The sequence below is a fragment of the Tiliqua scincoides genome, chromosome 4, assembly GCF_035046505.1.
Source record: "Tiliqua scincoides isolate rTilSci1 chromosome 4, rTilSci1.hap2, whole genome shotgun sequence".
Taxonomy (NCBI): domain Eukaryota; kingdom Metazoa; phylum Chordata; class Lepidosauria; order Squamata; family Scincidae; genus Tiliqua; species Tiliqua scincoides.
This window is the reverse complement of record NC_089824.1, coordinates 67,466,354-67,482,938: the sequence shown is the minus strand read 5'-3', so window position 1 is coordinate 67,482,938 and position 16,585 is coordinate 67,466,354. Positions and strand designations below refer to the sequence as shown.

At 43.5% G+C, this 16,585-nt stretch overlaps 1 protein-coding gene across 1 annotated transcript in view; it reads right to left on the bottom strand.

Annotated features, from left to right (window-relative positions):
• C4H18orf63 (chromosome 4 C18orf63 homolog) overlaps positions 1-6,650 on the bottom strand; it is a 45,571-nt gene extending 38,921 nt beyond the window's left edge. The window contains exons 1-4 of the mRNA XM_066624443.1: positions 6,520-6,650; positions 4,035-4,113; positions 2,838-2,894; positions 704-815 (exon numbers count right to left, since the gene is read on the bottom strand). Coding sequence (XP_066480540.1) covers positions 704-815; positions 2,838-2,894; positions 4,035-4,113; positions 6,520-6,650 — 379 coding nt within the window. The remainder of the gene's footprint in view (positions 1-703; positions 816-2,837; positions 2,895-4,034; positions 4,114-6,519) is intronic.
• Between the last annotated feature and the right edge of the window lie 9,935 nt (positions 6,651-16,585).

Below are 16,585 nucleotides of genomic sequence, written 5' to 3'. Positions count from 1 at the left end.
TGCTATGCAAGCAATGTGCAGACTGATGAACTATGAAGGGAAAAAGAGATTCCTGTTTAAATCATGCTATATTTGCTCTTCATTCTGAAAGAAGTACAGTTACCCTCACTAACTCAGCAAGGTCTAGTTCAGGGGGTCAAACCCGTTTCCTACAGCAGGCCAAATAGCATTCATGATGGCCAGAATGATAACTAAGGGCGGGCAGCGACATCATTAAGCAGGTAGTGATGTCATTAAGCAGGTGATGGCCAGAAATAAGTATTTTGTTTTGCATAGCAACTCATTTGCATATGCAAATCTTGATCTTATTTTCAAGATATGGGAAAGCCCAATAATCATGCTGGGAAAGCCCACTTACCACATGGGCTATCCTTTCAGCAGTACTGTACTGCTTCAGTTGAAGTGTCACATCACAGCTCAACAACTGAGAGGTGCTCTCTGTAGTGCTTCCTTGGCAGAAGTGGTGCTGCTGAAAGGATGGCCTGGGAGATAGCTGGACTCTCCCAGCACCTTGGCAGCATTGTCCTCTCTCACCTTTCTTGGTGTGTCCCTTTCCCTGTAGCATTCCTTGCCTTCTGAGACCTCATTCTCTCTCCCCCTCCCACTGCCTCAGCAGAAGCAGCTAACAAAATGCTAAAGGAACACAGTATATATATATAAAACTATAGCTGAATTTTGTTTGTCCAAGACTCAAAATAAATACCTTGTATCAATAGATGACCAGCTTGGTTCCAACTGGGGGCAAGCTTGGTTATAAGAGTATAGGAGAGACACATCTGAAAAACAGCTGGGACAACTCTTTCTGGCATTGCCATCTAATAAGATGAAACAAGGAACAATTTTTTTAAATGAAGTGCAATCTTTCTTTCAAAGTGCAATAATATTGTGTAGAAAACTGGCACTATATAAAGCTGCCTCATGCTGAGTCAGACTATTGGTCTATCTAGCCCAGCACTATCTATTCTAACTAGTTGGTATTCTACAAGACATACTACCTGTTCTACTAAAATAAACAGAAATGGTTTGTTCCTGGAAAGTGCTACTATCGCTGCCAAGTATGCAGCAGCAGAATACAGGTCTTTCTCATGGTCCAACATGTTACAGCTAAGCTGAATACTACATTCAGTATGAGTGTATCTGTTTTATATATAAATTGGCATCACTGTGAGAAGGCAGAGGTGCCAGTTAAACAGGTGGGTTGCTTAATGAAGCGTCATTTAAGCAATTGCTCATCTGTTTCGGACACTCCCACTTACTTACTGACGGGATACAGGCGAGAAACTTTTCAACCAATTTTAGGGCACAATCCTATCCAACTTTCCAGCACCAGGGCAGCCGCAATGTAGCCACGAAGTAAGGGAACAAATGTTCCCGTACTTTGAGGCGGCCTCTGTGACTGTCTCCCCATGGCAGGGTGCAATGCATACTAGGCACAGCAGCACCAGTACTGGAAAATTGGATAGGATTGGGCCCTTAAACTCTGGCAGGATCATATCCTGCCAGGTATCTTCAGGTATCTTGCATCTAAACCTGTTGCTTTGGCTACATTATGTTGCTGTTTATGTACTCAATTCAGTACAGCATGGAGTTTATACAAGTGAGTTCCTATGGTCTCTTCCTGGATGTGTATTCTGTAATGCAGGGTACATATACCATTACAAGTTCTCTGATGTCTTAAGGATATTCAGCCACCACTATGTGATGACTAGTGTGATACATATAGGTAATGTAAGACATCATTAGTAAATGATATTTTATTTGGAAGAGATTGGCAGAGTTGCTGTGAACATCGCAGAAGTTGCTGTTAGTATTGCCATATCATCCACTTCTGTTAACTGGACAAAAAGGCACTTTTTAAAGTGATTATATTTAGTAGGGTGAGAGGAACTGTCTCTCTTCACCCCAGCATAGCATCTTTTCCAGCTGCTAATTTTTCTTTTCCATTCTTTTAAATTGTGAGTCCATTTGGGGCAAGGAACCACATACTTAATTATTTAACTTTCTAAACTGCTTTGCGAACTTTTTTTTTTGCTGAAAAGCAGTACATAAAATATTTATGTATTATTGTGATTTTATATACTACCTTTCTCAATAGACTCAAGGCAGTTTAGATAAGTAGGCTGAACATAAATCCACTTTTCAATGAGATTTTTACAAGTATTATTCCACAAAACAATCTCATAGAACTTCCATTTCTCCAGGTGTTTCCCTTCATAGTGCAGTCATCATCTGGCTCTTGCACTTTCCACACTCTTGCAGAAAGTTGCAACTAAACTTTAGACCAGCTTCTCAAGGATGTTATCCATTTATTTTTGCCAGCTGGCTCCTCCACTCCTCCGCACAGACACACCAGCAGCCCCTCAATCTCCCATCCAAGCAACTAATCCTGCTTGGCTTTTTCAGGCAAGGCAACAGCTCAACCCCCAGATCGCACCTCTTATTCTTTACAATTTCTTGTTTCTATTGGTATCACTTTTGCTTTCTACTCTGCTGCTGAGAATGCATAAGATTGCAACTTCATTATGATAGCATAAGACCAGGAGAGCTGTGTTGTAATGCCAATCGGGTAATGGAGCCATCCTGTAGTGGGGTCTGTCTATCCTCTGCCACCAAGGTTTCTTTCCAATGGAGTATCTGAGTGAATGACCCCATAATACCTGTACCCAGTGTATGAAATCCAGAAAAAAAATGTATTGCCTTACTTTTCCACTTGGATACTGAACTGGTTATTACAAATTGACTTGTGTTACTGATGACAATGCTGCATTCATATCTGAGGTTATCAAGTACACAAACAATTCAACCTGCTGGGGGAAAACATGTTTTTCATCACTTACCATAGCTCCATGTTTCTCTACATAAGCTTGAAGTTTTCCTGAGTTGTAAAAAGGTATCTAAAATGTGCAAATAAAATAAAGTAAAACAATTAAAAATCCTTTAACAGGAGGCTACTTCTGCAGTTAGGATACAATTCATAATGAATAAACTTATACTGCATTTTGATGAAAAACAGTAATTGAGTTTAGTTCTATGCGCATGGATGATGACATTTTCTCTAGATGACAAAAATTACCACAAAGAAGCCAAATTATCTGAGTACTGTAGTCCATAGTTAGTAAGTCCAGCCCCAGAGATAGAATAAATTGTTATTTACCTCTAGCAACATGATGTTGCTAGACTCACATATTACAGACATAGTGGGAAGGCACTCTGATCCAGTTCTGGTGTCACTCTAAGTCATAGTTTAGTGCTACATAAACAAGTGAGTTGTGGGCTCAGAAGCAATTCCCCCCCTCTCTCTCTCATCACAGGAGGAAAATTCTATATTATGAAAGTTCTATGTATGAATTTTAAGAACTGCACTTAGTCAAACCAGTTGTTACTGAGCATGCTGCAAGATAGTGCTCATCAATCTTTTTTGTGCTGTGACCCCAATAAATAAAGAAAGTATGAGACTGAGGTCCCACCGCCAATCCCGCCCTCTTCTGGGATCTGATCTACCCATATCACCACCTACGCCTGCCTGCTCCATTTCCCCCTTCCTCTTCAACAACCTGTGAGGCAGGGCTGGCCTTAGGAGCCGCAGGGCAAGAAAGCAAGAAGAGGCCATGCAGGATTATATCAAGAACTCAGTTTTGATCAGGCAGCACTATTATTGGATTGGATCGAAGCCCTCTCTTGCATAGATTTTGAAAGGTTGCTGTGACTCCTCAAATGAGGCATCTCACCCAGGCCCATGTTAATTATAGTATGAAGCTGTGGTAAATCCTGAGTTCAAGACAATTCAGTACTAAAACCCTGCTACTCCCAACACAGGAAGAGGATGGAAACAAATCACTAATTACTAGAAAGTGGCAAAATGTGAAATTGTACCAGTACTGTATTATAATGATCAGTTTTACAGGCAATACACAAATAATTTGCACAGTCAGCTTTACAGGCAAATACACAAATAATTTGCACAGAGTGCCAGTCTTGTCTATTGTGCTAACAAAACCATTCTGAATTGATACATAAGAAATACTATTACTGACCGTCATAACCACTGAAATTTGATTTAGTGTTCCAGGAACAGGAGAAGAAAGGACATCTTGATCTAGAAGCAAGAGTTTCCTAGGTAAAGTATTTAAAGCTTGTCAGTAGTTGTCACAATTAAAATATAATCCTAAATACACTTACCAGTCTCTTTAGAGTCAGTGTTCTGAGAAATCATGCTTAGGTTCCTACTGCACAACTGTATATTTTGAATCATATTTAGGGAATTAGAAACTCCTTGCAGTAATATTTTCTGGACTAAACATGACAGCATGAATTACTATTACAAAATCAAACATTGTTTTTAAATGTTGCCCAAAATTCTAAGGCAATATCCTGACCAGAGCTCCTGATGGTAAAAGTACTAGTTGAGATGCTACACAAGAAGATCAAATACAAATGAATAATCAAAAGAACATTATCCCAACTTATTAATAGAGGTGTTTGAAAATGGTATTATTTACTTTACTCAGTCCATTGTGTTCAAAAAGACTTGGGCTGTAATCCTATCTTATTCATCAGATTCATTTCATTGAATCATCAGATTCAATTTCAGATTCATTTCATGATTCATCAGATTCATTCATTTCATTCCATTTGATTCCATTATTCATCCCATCTAGTGGCTGAATGTGGTATAGTGTCTATACCAGGTGTGCCCAAAACCTGGCCCTGGGGTGACTTGTGGCTCTCGAGGACTCCCAAAGCAGCCCTCAGGGAGACCCCAGCCTCCAATGAGCCTCTAGCCCTCTGGAAACTTGCTGGAGCCTGCTCTGGCCCGATGCAACTGCTCTCAGTGTGAGGGTGACTGCTTGACCTCTCACGTTAACTGTGGGATAAGGGCTCCCTCCACCACTTGCTGTTTCACGTCTGTGATGCAATAGCGGCAGCAAAGAAAAAGCCAGCCTTGCTTTGTGCAAGACCTTTTATAGGCCTTGAGCTATTGCAAGACCTTCATTCATTCAAAGTTCCACCTCTAGTATATTAATTTATGTAAACTTATGTAAATTTATTCAAATTTAAAATGTAAATTAATTATTTTTCCCCCGGCCCCCAACACAGTGTCAGAGAGATGATGTGGCTCTCCTGCCAAAAACTTTGGACACCCCTGGTCATTCCAGGACAGCAATGGAGGAGCAAGAAACCCGGAAGTGGGTCTTTAAAGCTATTTTTCGACTGATTTGGTATCCACTGAATGGAACTCCCAGTGTATAACAAGGCACAACCTGTATGTATTTATCTGTGGTGATCTCTGATTGTAGATGTGAATCCTCTGACCTAACTGTAACTACACCAACAAATACAGTAGAAATCATATTCTGTATCGCCAAATACAAGAGTTTGTAGATGAGTTCTTCATCTTGATCTGGTCCCAATTAAATTTTTTAGAAGCAATTGACTTTTTGATCCCAACTATTTCAACTGATGCCTATTGTGATAGTGCCACATAACATTATGGTTTGCAATGTTGGGTAGCATCAGTTCTTAGAATGAGGATTTAAATTTGAATCATCTCCATTTGTTATTGAGTGGGTGTCTAAAGCTGCTGAAGCCACCAGCTTCCTTTATAGTTACAAGTGCTGCCTGAAGCCAACTCCCTGTTTAGAAGTTTTATCAATGTACAAGGGTGAGTGGACTGGGGGCAGGGTACAACTGTTCCTTCACAGTTAACAAAACACAGTGTTACGACAGCAGAGCAGGTGCAAGTGGCTTCCTTGTCTCAGTAAGCTGCATAAGTGCAAAGGGATTTATGTTGATAGTCCAGGTGCCTGTAATTGACTTATAAGCAATTTAAAAATGAAAATGTCAATCAATTATTTTGTCTCCAATTACCTTTACAATTCTTTGTTATTTTACTTTGTATCTGCAATGAACTTCACTAGGAGCGCAATCCTAACCACACCTTAGGCTGGCGCAGGTCCCTTAAAGCACATTCATGTAAAGCATGTTTGCGCCTCCTTGGGAGCAAGCCACGCCAGCACACGGAGGCTGCATCAGGCCAGCCTGGTCGGGTGAGGGCAGGCAGAGAGCGGTCCTAGGGGCGGGTGGGGAGTGGAAGGCTGTTGGCCGGATCCCAACCCTCATTCCTGAGCAGCGCGGAATGGCTTCAAGTCGCTCCGCTGTCCTTGGACTTGTGCCACCTCAGGAGGTGGCACAAGTCCAAGGAGACCCACAGGGGCTGCAGTGGCTTACCTGGGGGTAAGGAGAAGAGTTTCCCCATACCTCTGGCTGAGCCACTTTGGCACCCTATCTCACACTGGATACAGTGCAAGCTTCCTGGCTTGCCTATTCCAGCGCAAAACAGAATTGCGCTGCACAACAGTGAGAAGTGCAAAATAAAAATCTAAACCAAATTTCTAAGGTATCCTTGATCTAAGAAGCATTATAAGCAGGTCTGTACAGCTGAGCAAACTATTAATATAAATGTTTCAACTGAAGGAATTACTTCTGCAAATAGCAAATCAGCCAAAGTATCTCCGTTACCTGCACATCTTCCTTTGTGCTGTTCTAAGCTCAGTAGCTTCCAGTTGAGAACGCACTATAACCTTTACAACACAGAATTTTTGCAGCTCAGGAAGACGGATGAAAAACAGAGACTGGCACTTATTATTCATGTTATATTCTCAGCTTCAGCAACCAAATAACCTGTTGTTTAATATGGATTGGGGGAGAGAAGAGGAGGATTAACAGAAAGAAAATATAAGAAAACAAAGAGCAACACAAATTCTCTCTAGGATGATGCATGTTGTGATACTTAGATGTGACAGTTAATTACAATTAGAAATGACATAATGACATAATTATGTTATTGTTAATACTGTATTCATACAGCACCATCAGTGTCTAATGGGCATTTTGCATAGAGAGAAAAAGACTAGCTCAGAGGATGCTGCCATATACTTATTGGCATAACTGGACCCATTTTGTCAACACAAACTAATAGCCGCCTCCTGGGTTTCACACTGGGATTTTTTCTTTGCCCTACTCAGAGGTCTTAGAAGTACTTATAAAGCATATGCTCTATTACAACCTGCCTGAGGGGCTTACATTCTAGTTACTGACATAAGGGGAGACAAGGGAGGAAGAGAGAGAAAGGGGTAAACTACACCTAAATGCAAGCTTTGTGGTGGGGAAACAGACCTGTGGAGAACAGTCCCAGTAAGTAAAGGTGTTGGTTTCTGGTGAGTAAAATAGGATTACAGCCTAAAAGCCCAATCCTATGCACATCTACTCAGAAATAAGTCCCATTATAATCAATGGGGTTTACTCCTATGGCTGCAATCCTAGTCATGCTTACTTGGGAGTGAGTCTCATTGACTAGAATGAGACTTACTTCTGAGTAGGCAGGCACAGGCTTGGGCTGTGTAAGTCTTACTGAACACAATGCGCTTACTTCTGAGTAAACAACACCGTTTTCAGACCCCTCTACCAATAAGAAATACTGCCTTTAAAAGGTTTCCAATATCCATTTAAACCCATTTCTGCCCAGCCCTCAGGTGTATACATTTGATCCCTGTTGCGTATCAGCAACGTTGGGCAGAGATGGCTTAATTAAACCACTCGTAGTAAAGCCAGGAGAAAGGAAATTCCCTGCCACTGCTAGCAACAGGGATTGGGAGCTGCAGTGATTTGGAGAGTGTGGAGAATACTGAAGGCAAAAGGACATCAAGACAGGAGCAGGTTTTGTGTGTGTGTAGTTGATAGCCTACAATTCTGGCTGTGAGACACTCTCGCCTTCTGCTAAGAGGAGGAAAGAGCTTTCCTCACAACAAAACACTACTCACAGTCACAACCCCTCCTTTCCCCAACCCTCTCTGCAGTGCTGCTACTGCAGCTCCGCGCCCTCAGATCCCTGGTCTCTGCTGCTCCGCTTTTTCCCGCCTCCGGCCACCGCCTGCATTGAATGGGCGCTGGAGCAGTGAGGAACAAAGCGCTGCTGGCAGGCGCGGGGGCCAGCAGGGAAGAGCCAGCCATCCGCCACCGCTTCAGCCAGATCCTGTCCACACTTTCCTGGGAGTGAGCCCCATTGGCTCTGACGGGACTTACTTCTGAGTAGACACGCCTAGGATTGTGGTCTCGGGCTGCAATCTTGGCCACACTTTCCTGGGAGTAAGCCCCATGGACTCTGATGGGACTTCTGAGTAGGTATGCAGAGGATTGGGCTCTCAGGCTGCAATCCTGTCCACACTTTCCTGGGAGTAAGTCCCATTGACTCTGATGGGACTTACTTCTGAGTAGACAAGCATGGGATTGGGCTCTCAGGCTGCAGTCCTGTCCACACTTTCCTGGGAGGAAGCCCCATTGACTCTGAGTAGACATGCATAGAATTGGACTGTGAGTCCTGCTTCCTGCCACTCAACTGTGGACTGCACAAACTGTGTTTGTGGGTCTCTATAGAGAGCAAGGCAGGAGCACCCCCCCCACTTAATAACCCTTTTCCCCTAGCCCCTAACTAGGAGTTGGAGTAAGACCCTCCCAAGCCTTGGCATGTCTTCTCAGAATTAAACCCCACTGGGTCAAATGGGACTTACTCCTAGGTGTACAATAAAGGATTGCTTTAAACCAGTGATTTTCAATTTTTTAAATATCACAGCACATTGAAAAGGCACTAAAATGGTCAAGGCACACCATCAGTTTTTGGACAATTGACAAGGCATACCACACTGCTGGTAGGGGGCTCACATCCTCCAATGGCCCTACTAATATCTGGCCCAACCCAAACTCATGGGGCACAACTGCATACCATTCACAGCACACCAATGTGCTGTGGCACAGTGGTTGAAAATGGCAGCTTTAAATGAAGAAACAAGATTCCCCTACTGGAGTGTGTGTATGCAAAATATACACCTAATTTTTATCAAGATGTAAATCAAATAATACGCTGAGAACATTTATGTGAGTTAATCCCAAGAGTTGGATTGGTTGATTATTACTTTTGTCTCCAGCATGTGTGTTTGTGTGTGTCCAGTTTCCAAAATCTGGGCAGTCTAATCTGTATATTATGCCAGTTGAGAGGTGGCTTCAGAGAGGGTTAAGTATTACCCCTTGCACTACACACTTCTATTCCAGCTTACTCACTCCCAATGCTGCTTTGCTGGAAGGAAAGGGTCCATTAAATGTTTCTTATCCTCTGCTGCTGCTAGACTATACATGCTGACCTGAGAGTAAGCTCCAATGACAATGGTGAGATTTATTACTGAGTAAATATGTATAAGATGGTGCTGTCCGTTTGTTTCTGCATATGTAGCACAATCTTATTTATGTGTATTTATACACATTTCTACTCTGTCTTTTGCTGTCAGATGGTCTCAGGGCAGTTCATAACAAAAATACGAAGCTGCATTTGCAAAGGATAAATAAAAACTAAGGGAAGTAATAGTCTGAGGGCCCAATCCTATCCAATTTTTCAGCACTGGTGCAGCTGCAGTGCAACCCCAAGGTAAGGGAACAAATGTTCCCATACCTTAAGGAGGCCTCTGTGACTGCTGCCCTGAGGCACGGTGACCAAGATGCAGTGTATGCCCCATTGGCATCACTACACCAGCCCTGGAAAATTGGATAGTATTGGGCCCTGAGGCTACAAACCTATACAAACCTTTTTTTGGTCAACATTAACATGTTAAATGGTTTTTTTCTAACCTCTTAACATTTCACAGATGACCATAGAGCAGTGATTTTCAACCTTTTTCATCTCGTGGCACACTGGCAAGGCACTAAAATGGTCAATTGTCAAAAAGTTGATGGTGTGTCTTGACAAGGCACACTGTGCTGTCAATGGGGGCTCACATCCCCTAATGGTCCTATTGATAAATGACCTGCTCCCAAATTCCCTTGGGGACACTTGGGGACCATTTGCGGCACACCAGTGTGCCATGGCACAGTGGTTGAAAATGGCTGCCATAGAGATATGTTTCTATCACCCTTATTCTTCCAAATATCACTTGCGCTCTCCCTTTCCTCCACATTTATATGTTGTTGAAGACCTGCCTGGCTGCTCATTTACTCTGCAATAGTATATCCTGCACCAATTAAAGAATACTACCATCAACATTCCATGGAAAATTTTCACAAGGCATTCTAAAAAGCAAGATTTTGGGCCCAATCCTATCCAACTTTCCAGCACTGATGCAGCTGTGCTAATGGGGTGCACACTGCATCCTGTGGTTGGGTGTCTGTCACAGAGGCCTCCTCAAGGTAAGGGGATGTCTGTTCCCTTACCTCAGGGCAACATTGTGGCTGCACTGGAAAGTTGGATAGGACCCTTACAGCCCAAGCCTATACATGTCTACTCAGAAGTAAGTCCCATTGGAGTCAATGGGGCTTACTCCCAGGAAAGTGTGGATAGAATTGGGCTGTTAGACACATAAGAAGGCAATGATTTTTCCAGGGACAGAAATTAGAAAAGGAGGATAGTTGGACAGTATGCACTGAAGAAAACACTAACAAAGAAATTTAAAGTTGATTTTTGTTGTGGCTGTATACTCTTTATGGAGTATAGCTATTGGGGGCAGTGTCCTGATAAGTTCCTGCACGTCATACAGATGTAAAATAAAATGTGTAAAAAAGATTATTGTTGAAATACAAGATCACTGTCGAGACACCATTAAATCAAGCTTGCATAACACAGTTGGAACCTCCTTGCACATCTGCTGGTTGTTTGCAATCCATTTCCACCTCTTGGTGGAAGCATTTGTTCAACTCCAGAAACAAAGGGCATAGGCTTGGGAGAACAAGCCTACTTGTTGTTGGGGTAACTACTTTTGCTTTGCTCTTTCCCATTGATTCAGAAGTGTGCAGCAGAGTTGGCAATACAATGCACATAGCAGTTTATCCAACACTATACTGGTCTTCTTGTGTCTAATATTGTATTCTCTCATAGTGAAGCCTATGTTGGTTTACTCAGAGGTATGTCCCACTCTCTTTAGTGGGGCTCACTCCCAGAATAATGTGCATAGGGTTGAATTGCTGGTGTGTGACTTGCTGAGAAAATGGAAGAAGAAAATATCTGGAGAGAAGATACAGAAGAAGCTGGGAGAGAGACACACAAGCAAGTAGAAAACAGTTGTTTGAGACTTTGTTTATTCTTCATTAGTCTTTGATGAAAATTCTGTTGCTTATAACACAGCCCTTTTATTGGTTTTTGTTAGAGAAATAAAAATTAAGAGCGATGGGTAGAGGTGTTTGAAAATGGTTTTATTTTTTTCACAGATTTCCTAATTTAAAAATATGAAAAAGGCAACAAGTGGTGTTATGTGTTTTTATTCCAAGTTCTTATTCCAAGTTCTCATTTTTATTAAATACTTTAAAAGTGTCTAGGTGGGTGATATAGTGTCAGCAGATGCAGCCACAGAATTATTTCTAACTGGAAAAGTAATCTATTTTAATTTCTGGAAAATATCTTAAACACCAAAAATGCAGGTTTTTTTAATTCGGATATCTTAAACACCAGAATGCAATGTTTTGTGTTTTTAAGTTGTTTTCAACAAAAACAAACACCTCTAGTAATGAGCTGTATTTATGTCCAGATAAGCACCCATAGGATTGCAGCCTTTGGGCACAATCCTAACCAGGTCTACCCAGAAGTAAGTCCTATTTTGTTCAGTGGGGCTTACTCTCAGGAAAGTGTGGTTAGGATTGCTGCCTTAGTGTTGTTTTGTTTAGTCCAAACAAAGGCAGTGAGATAGCCCCGGGGGCTGTCATTTCAAATCCCCCCCCCCCCGCCTAACCTGGAAGTAATTGTTGTGACTGCAGTTATCACTGCAGTTACTTCCAGCATTTGCCTTCTGAGCAGTTGCCTGCCTTTGAAAGAAGCAGGTGTACAACTGCTCTGCACTTGTCTCTGATGCACTTCCTGTCCAACTGTGATGGAGCTTGCCTTTCCTGGGCAGCTGCTGGGTAGTGGGAGGAGAGACATGACAGTTGCCACTGTCACTATATTGCCTCAATACAGCCTCAGCACACTGCTGGCTTCTCCTGCCTCCATACCAGGACAAGCGGTGGAACTTGGGCAGGTGTCTGAGCAAAGCCCTGCTGGACATGTGGTGAGCAGGTTCACCTGCCCCCCCCCCCCGTCACTCAGAGTGGTTGTGTGTCGCTCTGAGCAACTGCCTGCTTATTTTGCTTCTTTTCCAAGTGGAAAAAAGCTAAAGAAGTAGGTGGCTACTCCAAGTAGTTGGTGCAGGGGTAGTGGAGGGCGCCCCCCCAGGTGTACCACCCAAAGACACTTGCCCCCCTGCCTTCCTCAAGTATGCTAGTGAATAAGATATTACTATATTATAGATTTTATTTATTTTTGAATTTATATTCTGCCTTTCTCCAGGCAGGGTAGGGTGGTGTACATGGCTTCTCCCCTTCCTTTTTATCCTCACAACATTCCTATGAAATAGGTTAAGCAGAGACATGCTTGTCCTTTGGTCACCGGGCACTGAAGTTGGATTTGAACCCAGGTTTTCTTTATGCAACTTCTACATCATGTGGGCTCATAAAAACCAGCATCTGTTTTTCTTTATGCAACCTACATCACGTTGGCTCGTAAAAACCAGTATCTATGGTGCCTTGAGGGACAGTGTATTTTATTACAACAGATGTCTATTCAGAAGTAAGCCCCCTTTGCTGTAATGGAACTTATTCTCAGCTAAACTTATCTATACAATACACTTGGGCTGTAAAACGAATACACCCACTCAATGCCAATGAGAAGGGGTGCAGGGGGTAATTTGTACCCAGGCCCAGTGTCAAAAGGGGGGCCCAGGAGCCAAAGGAGGGAAATTTCCTGAATAAATTTCCTGGGATCTTACATTTTCCAATCTCGCTTGAACTAGTGGGCAGCAGGTGCTGCTACAAGCCATATGTGCCAGACCAAGGAATGCATACATGATACCCCATAACACAGTGTCAGATCTGGAAACTGACCTGCCACAGTTGCTCTTTGGCTTGTGGATTTGCTTACCATAAAGGAGTGTACAGGAGCTCAGGGACACAGCTGTGGAACTACAGCTGCTGCAGAAGCAGGTTTTGGTACACACAGGACACTTTCCATTCTAGTGGGAGCCTAAATATGATTATGCTAATTTTCTACACAGTGTTTCTCAAAGGGTGGGTCGGGAGCCCATTTCAGGTGGGTCCCCATTCTTTTCATTATTTTATTTCGAATATATTAGACTTGATGCTGCCATGAAATGTGACTGCATTTGGGGAAATGTTACAGACCTGTACTTTTATCAGGGTACTATGTATATGCTTTTAACAATAACAGTCAATGGGACTTACTCCTGGATAAGTGTGGGTAGGATATCAGCCTTGGATTGTTAAAAACTTTCCTGCTTGATGATGTCACTTCCGGCCATGACATCACTTCTGGTGGGTCCTGACACATTCTCATTCTAAAAAGTGGGTCTGGGTGCTAAATGTGTGAGAGCCACTGTTCTACACAAATTTTCTACATTTAAAATATTTTAGACTTAGAAGTGTGTTTGGTCTTCTGTATTATTGTATCTAGCTTCTGATGCCATGTAGACAGGTAGACCTGGGGTCCATATCAGGAATACAAGGTAGGCCTAGGCTCCAAATTCTGACTGTTGTCACACTCCCCCTGCCCTGTTTTGCTCCCACTCTGCCTGCCCCTATTGCCATCCTCCCCTACTCTGTATCAACCCCTTCCCCTTTGGGAAGGGGCCCCAAAAGAAACTTAGCTGCCCCTGATAAAATTCTTCTCAGAGACCCTGTGCTAGCCAATTTTTGGTGGGTCATGAAAAGTTTTTGATACATAAAAAAAAAAAAACTTTCCAGCACAGTTGCCCAGTTTGCAGAAGAAAATTGTTAGCTGGAATGCTAATCTGTGGTGTTTTGAAGTAATCATCATACCCCCAACTTAAAATGCCATATTTTTTTATTTTCTTTAGTACTTGTTGTGCCATAGATCACTGGCGAACCCAGTTTCAGTCTTTTGTCTGGCCTGGAAATCCTTAACTGCACATCTTGCTCTCCAGTTCAGCCTTCTGGGTACCCTGGAATGACTGTAAAGATGGGGGGGGGGGGAACAGTCCTCTAACTCTTAAAAAAATGAACAGGTTTGTTGTAGCATGCAGAGATTCTCAAACTTTTAGCACCGGGACCCACTTTTTAGAATGAGAATCTATCAGGACCTACTGGAACTGATGTCAAGACCTTAAGTCATCAAGCAGGAAAATATTTTAAAATCCTAGAGCTCAATCTTATGCATGTCTACTCAGAAATAAGTTACATTGCAGTCAATCGGGCTTACTCCCAGGAAAGTGTGGATAGGATTGGCCTAGGCTGCAATCCTACCCACACTTACCCAGGAGTAAGTTCCATTTTCTATCATTGTTTAAAGCATATACATAGTAGCCTGTTCAAAGTTCAGACATTTTCCCAAACGCAGTCAAATAGTATGGTAGTATCAAGTCAAATATATTAAAAATAAAATATTAAAATGAATGGATACCCACCTGAAGTTGTCTCATGACCCACCTAGTGGGGCTTGACCCACAACTTGAGAAACACATAGTAGAGGATAACACTTTCTTCATCTGATGAACAGAACAGACCTTTATTGGCATACAAAACAGAAACAACAACAGCAAATATGGGCAGGAGGTCTGGTCTAGAGGGTAGAGCCTCCATCTGCCTGAAGATAACATCCACAAGGTCGCCAGTTCGAGACCACTGGCACCGTGCGACCTTGGAGCAGCTGACAAGCTGAAGCCAAAAGAAAGAACCTTCTTTGAAATTGTAAAAATCCCTATTTAATAGGGATTTAATAAAGCCTGCCAGGTGATGCCGAGGATGCGTCGGAGGCAGCGCATGTGGAAAGCGCTCAGTTTCCTCTCCTGTTGTGAGCGAAGAGTCCATGACTCGCTGCAGTACAGAAGTGTACTCAGGACGAAAGCTCTGTAGACCTGGATCTTGGTATGTTCCGTCAGCTTCTTGTTGGACCAGACTCTGTGAGTCTGGAAAACGTGGTAGCTGCTTTACCGATGCGCTTGTTTAGCTCGGTATCGAGAGAAAGAGTGTCGGAGATCGTTGAGCCAAGGTACACAAAGTCATGGACAACCTCCAGTTCATGCTCAGAGATTGTAATGCAGGGAGGTGAGTCCACATCCTGAACCATGACCTGTGTTTTCTTCAGGCTGATTGTCAGTCCAAAATCTTGGCAGGCCTTGCTAAGACGATCCATGAGCTGCTGGAGATCTTTGGCAGAGTGGGTAGTGACAGCTGCATCGTCGGCAAAGAGGAAGTCACGCAGACATTTCAGCTGGACTTTGGATTTTGCTCTCAGTCTGGAGAGGTTGAAGAGCTTTCCGTCTGATCTGGTCCGGAGATAGATGCCTTCTGTTGCAGTTCCAAAGGCCTGCTTCAGCAGGACAGCGAAGAAAATCCCAAACAAGGTTGGTGCAAGAACACAGCCCTGCTTCGTCTATTTCTTGCAGGTCATCAGAGAAGCCAGGTGTCATTGTCCTAACGTTCCAGGTGCCCAGCTCTAGGGCAATAGTTTTCTGTTTTCTGGTGCATGGTGCAGAGTTGTCGATCCGCTTGTCGGTTTTCACCCTAAACCCCACGCACCCCATGAGGTTAACGGACTGTGGCGAGGCAACACCTTACTGGCTGGGGACTGCCCAGCTTAAGGCGGGCGGTAGCTGCCCAATGAGATGCAATGATCTCTCCCACCGTCGGAAGCAGCCCCTGGCGTCATGCTCTACGCCAATCGAGCAAAGACTTATAACCGGTAAACTGCTGCTTCCCGTGTTGTGCCGACGCCGTATGGCGAAGTTGGAGTGTCCTCTCCAGTGTGCGAAGCCTGGGTAAAGAAGGTATGGAGGATAGGCTGTTACCCATGCAGCAAATCCCCCCTCTCCACGTCGCTGGAATGGTCCAATGGAAAGGCAGAAGCCAATACGGTTGGTTCCAGCGGCGTCGCAGGAGTTGCCAGAACGTGACTGTGTTCAGCCATGAACTGCCTAAGGGACTCCGGCTCCTGATTTTGCCTCGAGGTTGACTCCTGAAGCCTTTTCCACAACTGGATGTAGCCACAAGGCAGTGGAAGTTTGAGGTCAGAGTTTCCTTCTCTTAGATGAAACAGCTAAACAGCTAAAGACATGGAAATTGCGTAAGCTTGCATTAGTGGTGTTGTGAGGCAGGTGTGAGGCAAACAAGCGCTGTGCAATGGCTGGATAAAGAAATTTTAAAGAAAATAACGGTTCAGTTCTCGTTTGGTCAAATCTGCAGGTGCCAAGCATGTGGATAAGGAAGGCTCACTGTACCAGGAAGTGAGGGGGGGGAAGAGCAACGGAGGCTGGTGGGGGCCAGCTCTGGATGTCTGCGTACATGCACAGCCCTCTAGAAAAGTAGATCAGACCTGCTTCACTCAGGAGCACCTGGACACATCTATTTAGTGTATTTAGGCATCACCTGGCAGGACAAAGTTCCTAACAACACAGTCCTGGAACATGCTGGAATCCCTAGCATGTATTCACTGCTGAAACAGAGACGCCTGCGTTGGCTTGGTCATGTCGTGAGAATGGATGATGGC